Below are 16,818 nucleotides of genomic sequence, written 5' to 3' on the forward strand. Positions count from 1 at the left end.
CTACTTTAATACATACATATTTACTTTTTATTGCATTTAACATTTTGCTGAACTTTTTATTCATTTATTTACTATTTCTTCACTGTTAAAGTGCATCTGCCCCCCCAACATACCACGGTGGCTGTGTCTCGGAAGGTGTTTTCTGGTATGACCACGCTGTAGCTGTCTTTGTCCCACTGTGGAGGCTGGTTCTTCACGTTGGTAATGGTGACGGCCAGCTCCACCGAACTGCTCCTGTTCCCACCGTCAGTAGCCACAATTTCCCTGGTGATGTAGGTCCTCTGTAGATTACAAAAAAACACACACAGATGAAGAGGGGATATGATGACATGATGGTGTGTTATTGTGTTGCAGATCAGGGACACAGTGATAATTATAGCTTCCTTAGAGACTGATAAACATTATGAATTGAGATCACACAGATTGCAGCGAGCGATCCGTTTTTCTACACTCCTGTGCAGGGATTTGCACAGCCAACTGGGGAGCAGCAGCGTTTAGTAACCCTTACAAGAACAATTAGCTTGAGCCTCTGCAATCAGGGAAAACCATCTGTTTTAGTCACGAAAGAAAATAACTTAACTGAGAGTATGTACGTGGCTAAACATGTCGGAGAACAAAAAGAAACAAGTTCACTTTTCCCCCCCAAATTGTGTCCATGGCATTTCTCTTTATGCAACATGTGATGACGATACTTTGCACATTCTGCCCCTTTAAAGGTATTTCAGGGAAATAATTGCTTTTTATAAAGCCAGCTTTTCACATTTTAAAGATTTTTTTTGTTGTTTTAAAATTCTATATTTCCACTTAGTAATTAACACAACCAAGATTATCACATCGGCAAAAGCTGAAGTGAAAATACAGGCAGTGCCAGCTTGTGTTGTGTAATATACTCCATGCCGTTGCATTGTTTGTGGAAAAGTTCTAGTGCAAAACACTGGCACGGTGCCCTGTGTTGGTGTAAGGTGCTGAGGATACAGACATTCATTCCTCTTGGCATTGGAAGACGGCGAGTTGTTGCTTTTGGGGGGTTGGTGGGGGGGGGCTTGGTCATTGTGGCACTCATCTGAGGCACAGACTTGTTTTGCGTACAATACGCGGCAATCTCACTCTATTGCTTGTGTTCATGTTCCCACCTAGATTGTTTTTCTCGCTTGTGGTGAAACAAGGGGTTAGAGGCAGCGAGATGAGGAAAGTATCAGCATGTTATTTCTTCCGATGCCAAAGAAGAGGCAATGAAGACATTATCACATATTCAGGCTGCCAGTCTGCTACTTGCCACTGGACTCCTGCCACCTCATTCACGGCATTAAAGTACTTGACTGCAAATATACTTGCTAATCTGGCCATGTACTTGGAGCAGTGGCATGTTGTTTTAGCCGCAATCTTCTGAAAGTGCATCGCTAGAATGTCATTAGCTCATACAGTTGCTATATATAACTGATATAGTGGAAACACATAACATACTTTACGATGTAAGCTTTTAAATAGCAAGCTGAAACTATCCCTTTGGTTTGGCATCATCAGTTTGTACACGGTTTAGTGTGTACCTGGGAAATGGGCTGGTTGACATACACCCAGCCCGTCAGGGGGTTGACCCTGAGATACTCCGGCTGTTCGCTGGACATGGAGTACGTGACGGCTGCGTTGGTGCCAAAGTCATCGTCATGAGCCGCCACCCGCAAGAAGCTGGTCCCGATCATTGTGTCCTCGCGAAGGAAGTCTGTTGGGGAAGAAAAAGGAGGTGTGATTTATGACTCAGTGGTTCTGAGAGGCCTTCTATACTTTATTCATCAGAAAATTCAGAAAACGCAAAACAAATAGAGGTAAAATCTTTAGACTTAAAAAACATATGCCTTCGCATTTAAGGAGGGAAAAAGATGCTATGCACAACTAAACCATGAGACAATTAAGAAACGAAAAACGTGTCCAGCCCTAAAACAAACTAACGAACCTGTATTACTAATAGTAGCTGGATAATGTTCACATTCATCATTTTGTGTTGTCTTTTGCATGTTTCTGGTCCACTTGTTTGTGTTTTTTCTCACTGCAAGTTGCAGTAGGTTGAGCTCTCTCAGTGACCATGGATCACACTTTTACACTAATATGGACTTACACTCATATCGGATGTTCTCAAACTTGGGACTGTTGTCGTTCTGGTCCAGGATGAGGATGTTGAGCTGACAAATGCCAATCAGCGGGTCGGCCGCCTGGTCAGTGGCAGTCACTGTCACTGCGTACTCCCGTTGGCGTTCACGATCAAATTTTCTGGCTGTCACAATTACTCCTGGAGACACAGAGATAACGACTTTGATCAGACAGCTGAATCGTACCAAATGACGCTTAGTCTCGGGTCCCTAGAGCATTTGCAGTTTAATACTAAAAATGATTTCCTCTGCTTGCCTTGAAGCTACATTTTAAAGACAGAAGAGCAGATGAAGAGCAGAAGACGAAAAGAAACCAAAGTAATTATCATCAAATCTAAATAGAAATATATTCATTCTATATTTTAGAAATGATTTTAGGCCTTAACAATATTTCCTGCTCCACAAAAAATTGCTGCTCCACCAGTACTGATATTGGTCTGCTACTGACTCAAACAGCGGGATCGAGTACCGGTAACAAAGGGCCAATCTGGTATTGGATAGGACTGATCTCCAAAAATACAAAATCATTTTTTAAATTCATATCTATGTATCCATCTTCTACATTTTGTTTTCCAAAGTAAAGAAAGCCATGTTTAAGTCAAGCGTGATGTTGTCCAGTGAGGCGTACAGCTTATTCATCAAACGCTGCTATCAGATTGGTGCTCGGTGTTGGTCGTTACTCAAAGTCCAGGTATCGGTAGCAGGACAGAAAAAGTCAGTTGGTGCATCCCTTCTAAAAAATAATGTTGCTTCTGAGGTGAAAGGTAAATGCTTGGCACTAATCTGTCTTTTTTTGTTTTTGTTGGCATTACATCTAACCCCTTGACATGATCACGTAACTTCACTGCAAACACAACATGAAGGTAACCTGCTTTGGCACAGGTTCCCTGCTGCAGTTTTTGGCCTCGGGTTGTTGTAACCAATACATCTGCCTCGATGCCCAATCATATTCCAGGGTTTTATAACAAACTTTTAGAGACACCCAATTCCCTGGTTAATTATGTTAATTTCTTCTATACCAAGTAGAAGTATAGATGTGGGACACCACATGACGGTTTAGACATCTCCAAGCAGATCACTATGTAATATGTTCCATCACCAATGCAAAAACACAGCAGATACATTTTGAATTTGATGCATCAAAGACACTGTGTGTGTGTGTGTGTGTGTGTGTGTGTGTGTGTGTGTGTGTGTGTGTGTAGTACCAGTGTCTGGGTGGATACTGAATGCGGGCACAGTGGAGTCTTTGTGCATGAAGCCGTATGTGACTCGGCCATTGGAGCCCTCGTCAGCATCTACGGCGTGAACCTGCAGAACGAACGAGCCCGCTGGCTGGTTCTCCAGGACCGACGTGCTCTCTCTGTACTGCTGACACTGAGGAGAATTAAGACAGCGAGAAGGAAAGAGGAAGAGAAGATCACAGCAATGAAAGTCTGGAGAAACTTGGATCAGTGCTCTGTTCTATCGAAACTGTAATCAAGAGCATGTGGGAGGTGGAACCCTATTTATTTTGAAAGGACATATTGATGGAGAAAGAAAGTAGGAAGCCGGGGTCCTGCACCATTCCCATTCATTGATTTGCTACATTTGCTTGTGTAAGTTAGATAGTGATGATGGGTTCAGGGGTCTTGAAGTCTATCCCAGCACCCATTGGAGTGAAGGATATTGGCAACGGTGCTCAATAGCTGTATGTGGATGTGCTCCTTGTGCTTTGGTGAACATGAAATCGGCTGATCTTTCGGCACCTGCTTTGTTAGCTCTGTCCAAAACAAGCAGGGTTTTTTTTATTGGAAATGGGTGCCACATTTCACAGTAAGCCTTCAGCAGACACCAGCAAATAGCTGCAGTTAGAAAGAAATATGGCACGAAGCAGGTAGATTTCTGTCAGCTGAGTAAAACCTTTTGTTGCGGTGCCATGTTTGTGATTTTACTGAATAATTTAATGCACAATAAACTGCTCATATATCTACAACAGGAGTTTAGAAAGTAGACAACCCAATATTTCAAAAAGACTGTGAACAGATGCTCCGCAGACATAATATATCAACATTGCGCTAAGAATAAAAACTGAATGCAACACATGGACATTTACTGCTATAAAGGGTTGACCTGCAGTGCATGCATTAAACGGCTGTGTCACCTTTACCCCAAATTCTTCAAAATCAAATTATTTTCCTTTTTATGCGATAAAAACCCCATGAGAGTACACGCGTGGGGTTGTGTGGCTGTTCGCTTGCTCACTAAAGATAACCATATGTATTGAAACGACGGCTATTTTTCCAAATTGTGTTCACCTCACCTCGTAACTGTCACCATACAATTGTTCTAGTTAAAAACATGTGTGACCTTCAAAATATTGTTATCCCAGTCAACTCAGTCAATATTTAAATTGTAGCTGTTTCTTCCAATTACTTGTCAGTGCACTGCTCAGCTGAATGGTTAAATATTTAATTGAAAAAATATAACAAGTGTGAATGAAGCAGTGTGCAAATTCCGGGAGCAAAACAATTTGCATGGGTTCGACAAATGGCTCAGACAGAAAGGATTCCAATATCAGATTGCAGAGAGACTATAAACAGAGTTGGTGCAGAAGCCCTAGCAATACAACTAAAAGTCCAAGAACAACGTTCCTTGCCTCAAAATAACCAAAACAACACATTCCAATCACTCCTATAGTCTTTAACCCCTCACAAGTTTCAAACTGGGAAGGGCGTATGCTGGAAATCAGATTCCGTATCACTGGTGTGTTATTTCTCTCTCAAAAGATAAGAGTTGTTCTGCTATACATATGCACCACATAACATAGCTTTTTCTATCGGCTGTCGTGTTTAAAATAAGGTATTCCCCAGAAAAGAGTGATTCAAAGGAAGTCCAACTCTGTAGATTTGGATCATAAAACAACAACTCTAATCCATGTGGTGATACTGCATTCATTATTTGAGTCATCATAGAGAATCATTAGGCACCTTCAGTTCTTGGTGAATTGCGAGCTAGCTGCTCCGTGTTTGGGTTCTCAAAGATTTCGTCAATCACGGAACTTGTCAAGACACACAGAGCGCTTCATTATCCTCATTTACACGCTGCCTGGGTTTTTGCTCACTCCCCCTTTTCTCTCTGGTCTCTCATCTTTCGCTCTCTAGTTCTCTTTTTTCCCTTGTGTCACTGGATTGGTGACGCTCATGTGCCGAGAGTGGAAAGGAAGGAATCCCTCAGTACTGCTGCTTGATGTCTTGCTTTGACGTCTAACTAATGACACTGGCACTCTTTTTTATTTTCCCTCACTTCCTGCCTCTTCCCATTCTTCCCATCTCCTCTCCCCCGTCCTCTATTCTTCTCTCATGGAACAATGCTTTACCTTTCTTCGCCCCTTCAACCCTTCCATCTGTATTCATCAGAAGCTTTTGGACTTTCTTTTGCCTCCGGAGCTTCACATTTAGCATTAAAGCAACATAATACGGAGGAAGATAAGCAGGTTTGCATGCAGGCATTCACTCATGCAATGTATCAGATGGCTCACAAATGCTCAGTTAATGTTAAAAGAGCTCAGGTGTGTGGACCGGTCACAATCCGAACAAACACAACAATAAGTCTAAACACAAGGAGATGCCGTGATTATTGTGCCTGGTCACCAATTCTGTGATTTGAATGGACAGCATGTCTGGGAACAGCCGTGTCTGGTTTGCTGAACTTAAGATTGCATCTCTGCTTTTTGCAGATGATGTGCTTTTGGCTGGCTCCATCAGACCGTGACCTTCAGCGTACGCTCGGATGGTTTGCAGCTGCGTAGCAGTTGGGACGACAGTCGGCGCCTTCAAGTCGAACACCATATTCTTCGCTGGAGTTTGAGTTTCTTGGGGTCGTGCTCCTGAGTGAGGTTGCGTAGTCCTCAGCAATGTCGACGTTGTCCCAGACCGTGGCGCCAAAGAAGGACCTGAGTTTCAGGGAAAAGCTCTGGATTGACCAGACGATCTAAGTTCCTACCCTCACCTGTGACCGAATGAAGAGATCGTAGATTCAGGAAGTTGAAATGATTTTGATTCACAGGAGTGAAGGAGTTTGCGCTCCAACTTTGTTATGTTCCAATACCGATTTAAATACATCAGGGTACCAACCAATTTGATAGCAGCTCTGTTTTGCCCTAATTTAGATTTTGGAGCCTCAAAGCATATAACCCATTGTGATTGTTTTTTATCGAAGGGAACATGAGGCCAAGGACTGCTGTAGCACTAAAAACTTAGAAGTTGGCCGTGTGTGACTGAAACACTGACCCTGATGAAGGCTTTGATATTCACTGTGGATTAGCACCGTCTGGACAAAAAACTCATATGAGGCACCAATATCCCTGTGAGCCCACAAGGGTATTGGAGGTTAATACATGTCTGTAGTCTGGGCCGCGGGTAAAATGCAGGATCTGGCTATAGACATTCTTGCCTCCTTGTATTCCCACATCTTAGTGTGCGCCTTTTGCCCCCTTTGGTTTTGTCCACTGATCCTGCTCTGAGTTCCAGAGAGACTATAGTCCGTTATATAAGATTGGGTATCAAAACAAGATTAAGGGCCTTACTGCTTCAATGTACTGCTGCTGGCTGCCAGCGACAGAGGAAACACCATCTTACATCAGATGTCTCTACTAACTGAGAAACCAACACTGCGAATCTTCTCAATTTCCTGTTCCAGAACGGCCTTTTTCCCCTCAGTTCCTTTGTCCGTTAATGACCAAAGACATAAATAAACAGCCGGTGTTTGTCCAGAGTTTTCTCTTCTATCTCCTGCAGTGTTGTTTTTTCTTTCTTATTTTTTTTAACGTGCTTCATTTGTTTTTTTTCTTCTTCAGTTATGTTTTTTTGTATTCAGGGTTTCTTTGTCCGTTAGAATCAGCATCCTGCCCACGGAAAGGAAACGAATGAATCACAGACTAGGAGTATGATGCCAGCAGGAGATCCTGAGAGAGACTGGGGGAGAGTCAGCGCTAGGGGTTTACTCGGCAAACCTGGCACTCCTAGTCTTGGCTTGCGCTACCACAGGGGGCTTGAAAAGTCACCTCATTTAAAATGGAGACATGAAAAAAAGGGTGAAGATGTAGCGCTTCCAGAGTGGATCGGCCGGGGATTTCTCCCACATCCCTCAAAGCTTTAATTAAAAGGCCGAGATGATGTAGCAGAGAGACGAGGGTCAAGCCGGCTAATCGCTCCTCCAGAGAGACGAGATAGAGGCTAATAAATAGAGAACGCAGACAGACAAAGAGAGGGAGTCACAAGAGTGATGGGGGAGAGTTACATGGGAGAGATAGAGACAGGAAACATAGAACTAGTACAGAGGGCGGAGTGAGAAGTCATTGAGATGCATTAAGGAGAACATAACGCAGAGCAATACATGGCATGGCAACCAAGAGAGCAGACACTTGCAACACTGCTTCAAACACGAGTAAATAACGAGCAAAACAGAACGAGATTTAATGATGCAACTACGCCGTTGCTCGCCTTACCTTCTCAAAGACGGGCTTGTTGTTGTTCACGTCGTCCACGCCCACTATGACCTGAGCTGTGGACGACAGGGCCTGAGGGCCGCCTGAGGCGTTGTCGTCCGCCGCTGTTACGTTGAGGACGTATTCCACGCCCTGGAGGTGAGGGGGCGGGCTGGAGCGCAGACGGATCAAACCTGCAAGCAGACGTGAGGAGAACACACACACACACACACACACTCAGTCAGCTGTTCACCATGGGATTTGCAGTCCATGTGCCTGTCTTTTAACTTGACTTGACTTTATTTGATATGGACATCACAGTGGCATTAGAATTGTAACATACATCTACGCTCAAGAACTAGATGCACTGTGTCGAGTGTTTGCAGCGAAACGCTAATTTACAACACCTGTCCACAGGAGGCTTTCTTATTTTTAAAATAAAAGAATACATACAAAAAAGAGAATAAATCCATAGATTAATATATAAAGTACAAATGATTTAAAAGTTTAAGTTTGAGATGAGCAGAAGCTGTCAGCAAGGTGTTTGTGTATGTTTCCTTTTCTAGATTTTAAGGAGACAAATTTGCAAAAGCATTTCAAAGTTCCAAAGGTAAGACAAATGCTTTAGCAGTTTTGGGAATGGAGACATTTTATAATCTGGGTAGTTGATCAATCAGAAGATTGCCAGGTCAAAATCATGTCTAAGGGTTATTCATGTCCTAGACTGTTGGTTAGGTCTTTCATCAAGTTTTTCCCAAAATGTTGAGGTCAACTGTACAATATCTGGTAAGAGTTTCAGTTTCAAACATGATTACAGTGTCGATAGCTCAAGTAAACTATATGCTGACACCACACATGAAGATCATAACAGTGTTTCACCCGTTTGGTCTAATTTAGTGTATTCTTGCCCTGCTGTTAGTTCGCTGTTAGTTGGCTCTTTTTTTAACTGACGACTGTAAAGATTTAGATCGCATGGTTTCTCCTGTTTATACGTCAAGTAGTCTCACATTGGTAGACTATTGTTCACAGCGCTGCGTCAGTGCTAAAGAAAGGTCTGGCTGCACCCATTATCTTTCTGGTATAGGAAAAAAAACCGCCTCGTTTGTATTCCTATAAGCCAATCACTCAGCTGATGAATGTAGCAAGTTAGTACCAAACAACTTGACACAAGACGTCTTTTAATATGACCTAACATTTACGAACAAGAGCCAATTCTGAATGCAGAGAGTTTCTTATCCTAAAATGGTCCTTTTGTAGACACGTATTTTGTTCTTTAACGGGAAGCCATATATACTTTGTATCTGCATCAGTGAGTGCTATCAAGATAGCAGCAATGACATCTCAGTCAGACGATCATGTACAAAAAGGTGCAGACCCAATCCAGTCTTGTTTTTAAATCTAGAATGAAAGAAATAGGCAGGTTCCCAAAAATGTAAATGTTTCTTAAATTGATTATGTTATTACGTTACTGTCTCTTAACTTTGAACTTCTTTTAACTTTTTTATGCTGCTGCCTGTCTTAGCCAGGTCTCCCTCGAAAAAGATATTGTTGTTATCTCAATGGGACTCTCCTGGTTAAATAAAGGTTTAAATCAATATAAAAACAAATACAAAATTTGAGGCACTGCTGATATTCGTTAAAGCAAACCAGTGAGCTTATTATATGTTAGGGTCTCGCACAATCCTTCTAGATAAATCCCACCAATGTACCTGACTGCCTCGAACACATTAATTGGCGCCGCTCATACCTCACAAAAGTGAGAACAAATAATCAAGGCTGAGCTTAAAGGAAAAAAAGAGTGTCTCTCACATGAAAACCAACTTATTTAGCGAGAAAGAAAGATGGAGAGCAAACAAAAGCACAGGTGTTTCTGTGACCCTGTTTAAACCTGCCGTTAACATGGGTCTCTCGTGATGCGATGAGGACAGCTCTAAATACGTCGCCACACACCTGGCACTAGAATGCGTCTCCACATGCGTCTTGAGGGACCACTTGTGTCTCACTTAGCTGCTCTATATGCAAATACACACTTCCTGTGCCATGCTGGGAAGTACAAGAAGAAGAAGAAGAAATCCAAACCGCCCAAGTTTGTTTTAGAATTGGTTTTAGGAATTTTTTTTGATCACTTTTAAAGCACGTCTGGGTCTGGGAAATGAACCAAAACGGGTGGAGCATTTCTGGCTGTTCCAAAGTCGAGTATCGAAAATAAAGTAATAAAAAGTAAGAACAGAAAAACGTATAAGGCTGTAATGCGTTGCCGTTGACAATGTGGGCGCAATGAAGAGTTTGACGTCTTGTTCCAACTTCAGGGCAACTAAAAGACAGGTAGCATTCATCTGTGAGAGTGTAGTCACTTGGTGCTGTTTTACGCTGTACAGTGCAGCATTTTGTCAACACAAAACAGGCTTCACATCACTTACAAGTCACTTAGGTTTGAAATCATCATGAACCATAGCCCCACATCGACAGAACTTTAACAACCACCCCTTCATGGAATCAAAAAGAGTTTAGATGATAAAACTAATAACCTGTGAATGCTGTATTTGACGTTATATTCTTTTTCAGGGGAAAACGCTGCTTTTCATCACTGTGGTCGGGTGAGTCTTTCTCTGCTTTGTTTCGGTGCAGTTCAGTTTGAGATAAATTTTAGTTTGACTCGCTGAAATTATTGTAAGATATGAACGGCTCTCCACAAATGCCAGAAAATGATTCTTTTAGAAGTGAGGAAATAACCAACACAATCAACATCGAAACCAGAGGGAAGTGAGAGCAAGGTCGGAAAATAACCCACAGTATCCATCACACAATGTGCTGTTGTGAAGGCACAAACGTTCCCTTCATAAAGGCCAAGTCATCGCAGAGAGAGAGAGAGAGAGACTTGACTTTTACAAAACCTTTATTTGACACTCAGTTTAAAACACAGTTCTTATGACAACATAGCCACTTCCTAATTTACACAAATGGAACCTTAAACGTTAAGATCTCCCCAAACACACAACACAATGCATCATCATAGCACCATTTCTGGATGAAATCACCCAAATTGTTCATACTCTTGAAAAACCTATAAAATCAACCCAGACTCTGGCCTTGACCAGAGACCTGAAGACAGGGAGTGCTTCCCGTCCCGTCCTGCCCTCCACCATGCGCTTCCTGCTGCTGTAAATCGCCAACTTGGCTTCTCCCAGCACCAAGTTCAGGAGCTGCCACTTGGAGGCGTCCAGCTTCCGATAATGGACCCCAAAAATAAAAATTGCCTGAGACCAGACCTGCTAAAAACAATACACAGGGCGTTAGAAAGACTACAGAGCCTGTCACTCATAAAAACAGTGAAACACAGTCTCCACAGCCCCACAGAATGGACATGTATTGGATACAGTGGGGTTAAGCACAAAAAAAAAAGCATTCACAGCCACCGCCCCGTGTAGAACCCTCCACTGAAGATCCCCAGTCCTCTTTCTGATGGGAGGTTTATACAACCCCCTCCACCCTGGCTTCACCCCAGAGCCCACCCCCAGCTTCTGCCTCCACACAGTGTCCACTCTCCCGGTCAGTTTGTCCTTGTTTAAGAGCTTCACACACAGCGCGTACACGGACTTCCCCGTGGCTGTACAGAAGTCCACTTGCTGCCTGTCCGCTCCGCTCAGCAGTGTTCCTGGGACCCCGCTCAGGTCCGGACTGGATCTCAGCTCCGGAAAGGGGTCTGTGGGGTCCGGTGCCTCCTCACCTCCGCTATACTCCTGCAGCATCTTCCCCTCTTCCCTCGTTAGCCTCTCGGCCCACCTGCTCAGGATGCCCCCGCTCTGCCAAAGGGACTTCAGCCCGAGCAGAGAGGCTAGCGCAGGTGCGTCTGCCAGGCCAGGACCAGCTATATCCACCACCTTTCTCAGGGTGGTGATCCCCAAGGAGCACAGCCTGTTGTTGAGCCCTGGTGTCGCGCTGTCCTGCACGTCCATCCTGGCCCCGTTCACCAGAGGCTCCTCCAGCAGCCAATGTAGTGATGCCGCTGGCTCCAGTTTCCTCCATTTAAAGGAGTTCCATACTTTAAAAACTGACCGGTAAAAAGGAGACAGCCCACCTCGTTCTAGAAGGTTAAGATCCATTAAAAAGAGTGCAGTGTCTACTCCAAGCCCAGCAGCATTCCTTAAAACCACCCCCCTCCACACCACATCTGTCGGACCTGTCAGATACTTTTGTACAAACTGAAACCTGAACGTCGCCACCCTGCTGTCGATCCAGACCCTGTCCCCCCTCCTCCTTTGTTAAAAACAGCACCCCCTGAGGGACCCAATGCAGCTTGTCCCAAAAAGAGTCTACCAGGATGGCCTGCAGCCTGAGTGTGAAGCCTTTGGGAGGCTCCATGCAGGCTAACTTGTGCCACAGCGTAGACGCCACCAGATTATTAACCACCAGAGTCCGGCCTCTGTAGGACATATGTGGCTTCAGCCACTTCCATTTCGCTAAGGCTCCTTCGACTCTTGCCACCACACCCTCACAATTCTTCTTTACAAGTTCTTCATACCCAACATACACTCCAAGGTATTTCAGCCCATCCCTCTTCCAGGTCAACCCTCCTAGTAGACTGGGCAGACCCCCCCACCACCCTCCAGCTGCCCACTGCCAGAGCTTCGCTCTTTGTCCAGTTGACTCTTGCCGCTGAGACGGTGCCGAAGTCGCTAACGATGTTTTCTAGCTTGCTGACCTCTTCCTGGTTTTTAATAAAAATAATAACGTCATCAGCGTATGCTGATAAAATAACCCCCTGAAACCCCGTTCAAACCAGCCCTTTAATGTTTGCTCTGATCTTGCCCAACAAGGGTTCAATGGACAGTGCATACAGCATCCCTGAGAGAGAGCAGCCCTGTCTCACCCCTCTGTGCACCCTAAAAGGAGCACTAAGACCTCCATTAATTTTCAGTACACTCTCAATGTTCTGGTATAACACCTTGATCATGGCTATGAGACCTGGATTGAGGCCAAAGCTCTCCAGAGTCCTCCAGAGGTATAGGTACTCAACCCGGTCAAAAGCCTTTTCCTGGTCTAGTGAAATGAGGCCAATGTTGATGCCCAAAGAGCCAGAGATGTCCAAAATATCCCGAATTAAGGACACATTGTCCAGAATGGACCTACCAGGCACGCAGTAAGTTTGGTCCTGGTGGATCACCTGGTCCATCACCTCCCTCAATCTGTTGGCCAGCGTTTTGGACAATATCTTGTAGTCCGAGCACAGAAGTGACACAGGACACCAGTTCTTGATCTCCTGTAGATCGCCCTTTTTTGGCAGGAGAATTATCACCGCTCTCCTGCAGCTTAGAGGCAGCGACATGTCTCTAAAACTCTCATTAAAAACGCTTAAAAGGTCTTCGCCCATCTCACTCCAGAATTCTTCGAAGAACTCTACAGGAAGCCCATCAATGCCCGGGGCCTTCCCCCCCCGCCATGCTCTGCAGGGCCGCGTACAGTTCCTGTATCTCCAAGGGAGCCTCCAGCCCGGCGTTCACATACTCCGGAACCTTGGGCAGCTCCCCACAAAAGGACTTGAACATGGCATCGTCCTCAGTGTACTCACTGCAGTATAGCTGAGGGTAGAAGCTAACAGCTCTCTTCCGGATCTCCTCCCTGTCCCTGAGCTCCTGTCCCGTATCAGAGTGTAGAGCATGAATGCTCCTGCTCTGCCCGTTCCTTTTCTCCAGGCCAAAGAAGAACTTGGACGGTGCATCCATGTGTGTTGCACTCATGAACCGTGACCTCACCAGCGCCTCTTGGGCCTTAGTGCCCAGCAGGTCTGTCAGAGCAGACTTTTTTGATTTGAGATCTTCAATGTGATCTCCATCTCTAGTGGATTCTGCTAAGTTCTGCAGTTCCACAATTTCCGTCTCTAGATCCCTCATAGATCTGGTAATATCCCGTGTGACATTGAGAGTGTACTGTTGACAGAGCTGCTTTATCTCCACCTTCCCACAATCCCACCACTGTTTTAAAGATTCAAACTCATGTTTTACGCCTTTAAAACTGTGCCAGAAGAACCTGAACACGTCCTTAAAATGTGCATCAGATAAAAGAGTCGAATTAAAATGCCAGTATGCGCTTCTAGACTTTAAGTTAGTAATAGAAACACTGCAACTAACCATAGCGTGGTCAGTAAACCCAACGGGCACCATGCTGCTCTTCCTCACCGTGTTAAAATGGTGTTTAAAACCATAAAACCTGTCTAACCTAGCCATGGAAATCAAATTCCCTCTTGAGTGAGCCCAGGTGTACTGTCTCCTGTCCCCGTTGAGTCTCCTCCACACGTCGACTAGCTCGTGCTGCTCCACCAGCTGCCTTAGTGCATGCTGGGATGGACCGTGAGGCTCCGGGTGATTCCTGTCCTGTCCCTCCCACAAATAAAAAGTCCTCCACCTCCACTCTGCATAGAACTGTGGTTAAGACCTTTAAAAAACCCACTCGCTCCGGCCCTAAAACGGGAGCATAAACATTCAGAAACACAACATGAATATGTTGGAACTTGGCCCTCACCATCAGCAGTCTGCCCTTCACCACCTGCTCCACCTCTACAGACTCTTGTGTAAAGCTCTCTGAGAAAAGGATCCCCACCCCCCCCATTGGTTGTGCCCTTGTGACTCAGCACCACCTCCCTCCCCACTCACTCTTCCACTCGGTCTCATTGTACGAGTCACTGTGAGTCTTCTGCAGAAACATCACGTCCGTCCTCTTGAGTTTCATCAGCTGGTACACCAGAGACCTCTTTACCGGATCACTGGCCCCGTTCACGTTCAACGTGCTGATATTCAGAAGACTCGTCATTAAAAAGATAAAAAGTAGCAAACAAAACATCATAACTAAATCAACCCGCCCTCTCCTAACTTCTTATTGACCTTCTGCATTATTTTCCTCATCCTGTAGACCTCTGGCCTGGTAAAGCCTCCTGTTCCACCACTGTGCATATGAAAATGCGCAGACTTTAAAAATTTCTCCTCCTCAGAGAAATAATCCCTCACGTCCTCTCCCCTCTCATTCTCAGTCCTTTGGAGAAACGTCTTTATCCATGCCGTAGCCTTCACTGCCACTCCGTAGCCCAGCCCAGGAGTCAGAGGCTTCACTATCAGCGGAGTCCTCTCCTGCACCGGACGCAGACTCTGCTGCCCTCTTTCCCAGTCTCTTCGAGCTCACTGCTCCTTTTTTTGCCTGGGAGCTCTCAGCGCGCCCTTTGCACTTCCTCTTAAGCCGGACGACTTTAAGCCCCTCCTCCTCTGCCTCCATGTCAGCATCACCTCCTGACAACACGGCGTCTTCCTCACCTTCCTCTTCCTCACCACCCTCTGCCTGTTCAACTGCTCTTTGCCTCCTGTTGGCCACACACTGTCCCCCAGCAGCCGCCTGCCTGTCCTGCCGCTCCCCCACTCCCTTCCGACCCCCCTCCCCCGTCCGACCCACCTGCAGGCCCACATTCGCTTGGAGCCCACATGGCTCACCCTGATCCCTCTCTCCTACGTCCCGGACCCCACCTGTCCCGTCTTGTCCTCCCTGACCGTCTTGCTGGTCCCTGACCTCCCGGCCCTGCCCCCCAGGCACAGCCCCGCCAGCGGGAGCACCGCCCGCAGGAGGAGCACCGCCCGCAGGAGCACCGCCCGCAGGAGGAGCACCGCAAGCAGGAAGAGCACCGCCAGCAGGGGGCGCACCGCCAGCAGGAGGAGCACCGCCAGCCAGCGGAGCACCGCCAGCAGACGGAGCACCGCCAGCAGACGGAGCACCGCCAGCAGGAGGAGCACCACCAGACGCACCCCTCTCCGGACACGCCCTGGCCTGGTGTCCCTCCCTCCTACAACCAAAACATCGTGTGACCCCTGAAGTTGCAAACATTGTGTAGTCAAACTCCTCCACCCTGACTTTGACCACAATGTCGAGGTCCTTGCTCCGGTCAGTTAAAACCATTAGGAGCAACCTCCTGTGCGACACCACGTGTTTTAATAACGGTGATTTGAACCCTGAGGAGATCTTTTTCACCTGTGAAATGACTTTCCTGTGTCTGCCCAGCTCCCTGATTAGAGCCTCGTCCCTAATGAAGGGGGGCACGTTGGCCACGGTCACCCGGACCGCCGGCGTGGAGAGCGGCATCACTGCCACGAGTGCGCCGTTCACTTCCACCCCACCCACCACCACTGTGTTGGCTTTCTCTATGGTGTCCAAAAAAATCACCACCCCGCCGCTCATGCGGGCAGTGGACACCACGCTGCCGTGACCCAACACCCGGCCCATGTCGGCGTCGTGCCGCACGCCGTCCGGCGTAAGCCGAGCAGCCGCAAACACACCAACACAAACCCGACCAACCCCGTGCAACCAGACACACAAAAAAACAAAAACCCCACCGTGACACTACACTACACAAAAACACTGTATTCACCACTTCAAACTATCGAACACCGATGTAACTCTCCGCCACACGCGCGCTCAGCTCTCAACCACGATGCTTCCTCTCATAGAGAGAGAGAGAGAGAGAGAGATTGGTTGTCTAGTATCTTTATTACTCAATCAATTTCATTTACAGTTTATCACAAACTTACAACAAAACTAAAAAAGAAATAGTTAAGAAAAAGAAGCACCAGTCACAAGTTCAGAACCATAGCATTGTCTCTGACTGCACAGAGCATGTCCTTCAGAGCCCAAATGTCCACAAAGAAGTCTGTGTTTTGTGTCCGTCTCAAAAAACAGCCTGCACCCTGAGCCGAGCAATCAGCATGGCCCCCATGTACAGCCCTCCACTGGGGTCACCTGTCCTTTTGTCTACAGGGGGTCTGTACAGGGACCAACAGCCCCCTGGGTAGGATCCCCTGCCAAAAATCTCAGTCCACCTCAACACCCTCACCCCTGCCAGAGAACGCAAGTTAACCCTTTAAAAACAGTGTGCGAAAATCCCCTTGCGCCTATTTTATCAGACAAAAAACAACAACATATTATTTCCGGAACCACATCATTGTTTAACTTCATTTAAATTGCTACAATACCGCAACCCTTGTGAGAAGATACATCTGGTGTGAAACATAATTCAAGTAACCGTTAAGTTTAAGTATTTACGTAAAATCAATTTTTGAACCGAACGACACCGTTTTTTGACTGAAACTGCTTTGAACACCCAAATGTTGTGTTCTACTAGGATTTTTGTTGCAGATTCCGATTCTTTAGGTCCTAATCTTTCCAAAAACTGTATGT

The 16,818-nt window shown here is 45.9% G+C and overlaps 1 protein-coding gene across 1 annotated transcript in view; it reads right to left on the minus strand.

Annotated features, from left to right (window-relative positions):
- The window catches only part of LOC306735229 (neural-cadherin), a gene marked incomplete at both ends in the record, with an annotated part of 289,025 nt that overhangs the window by 150,220 nt on the left and 121,987 nt on the right, over positions 1 to 16,818 (minus strand). Inside the window, 5 exons of the mRNA XM_079216680.1 lie at positions 114 to 281; positions 1,548 to 1,720; positions 2,114 to 2,284; positions 3,350 to 3,518; positions 7,630 to 7,802. Coding sequence (XP_079072806.1) covers positions 114 to 281; positions 1,548 to 1,720; positions 2,114 to 2,284; positions 3,350 to 3,518; positions 7,630 to 7,802 — 854 coding nt within the window. The remainder of the gene's footprint in view (positions 1 to 113; positions 282 to 1,547; positions 1,721 to 2,113; positions 2,285 to 3,349; positions 3,519 to 7,629; positions 7,803 to 16,818) is intronic.

The sequence above is a fragment of the Taurulus bubalis genome (genome assembly GCF_910589615.1).
Source record: "Taurulus bubalis genome assembly, chromosome: 4".
In the NCBI taxonomy this organism is placed as follows: Eukaryota; Metazoa; Chordata; class Actinopteri; order Perciformes; family Cottidae; genus Taurulus; species Taurulus bubalis.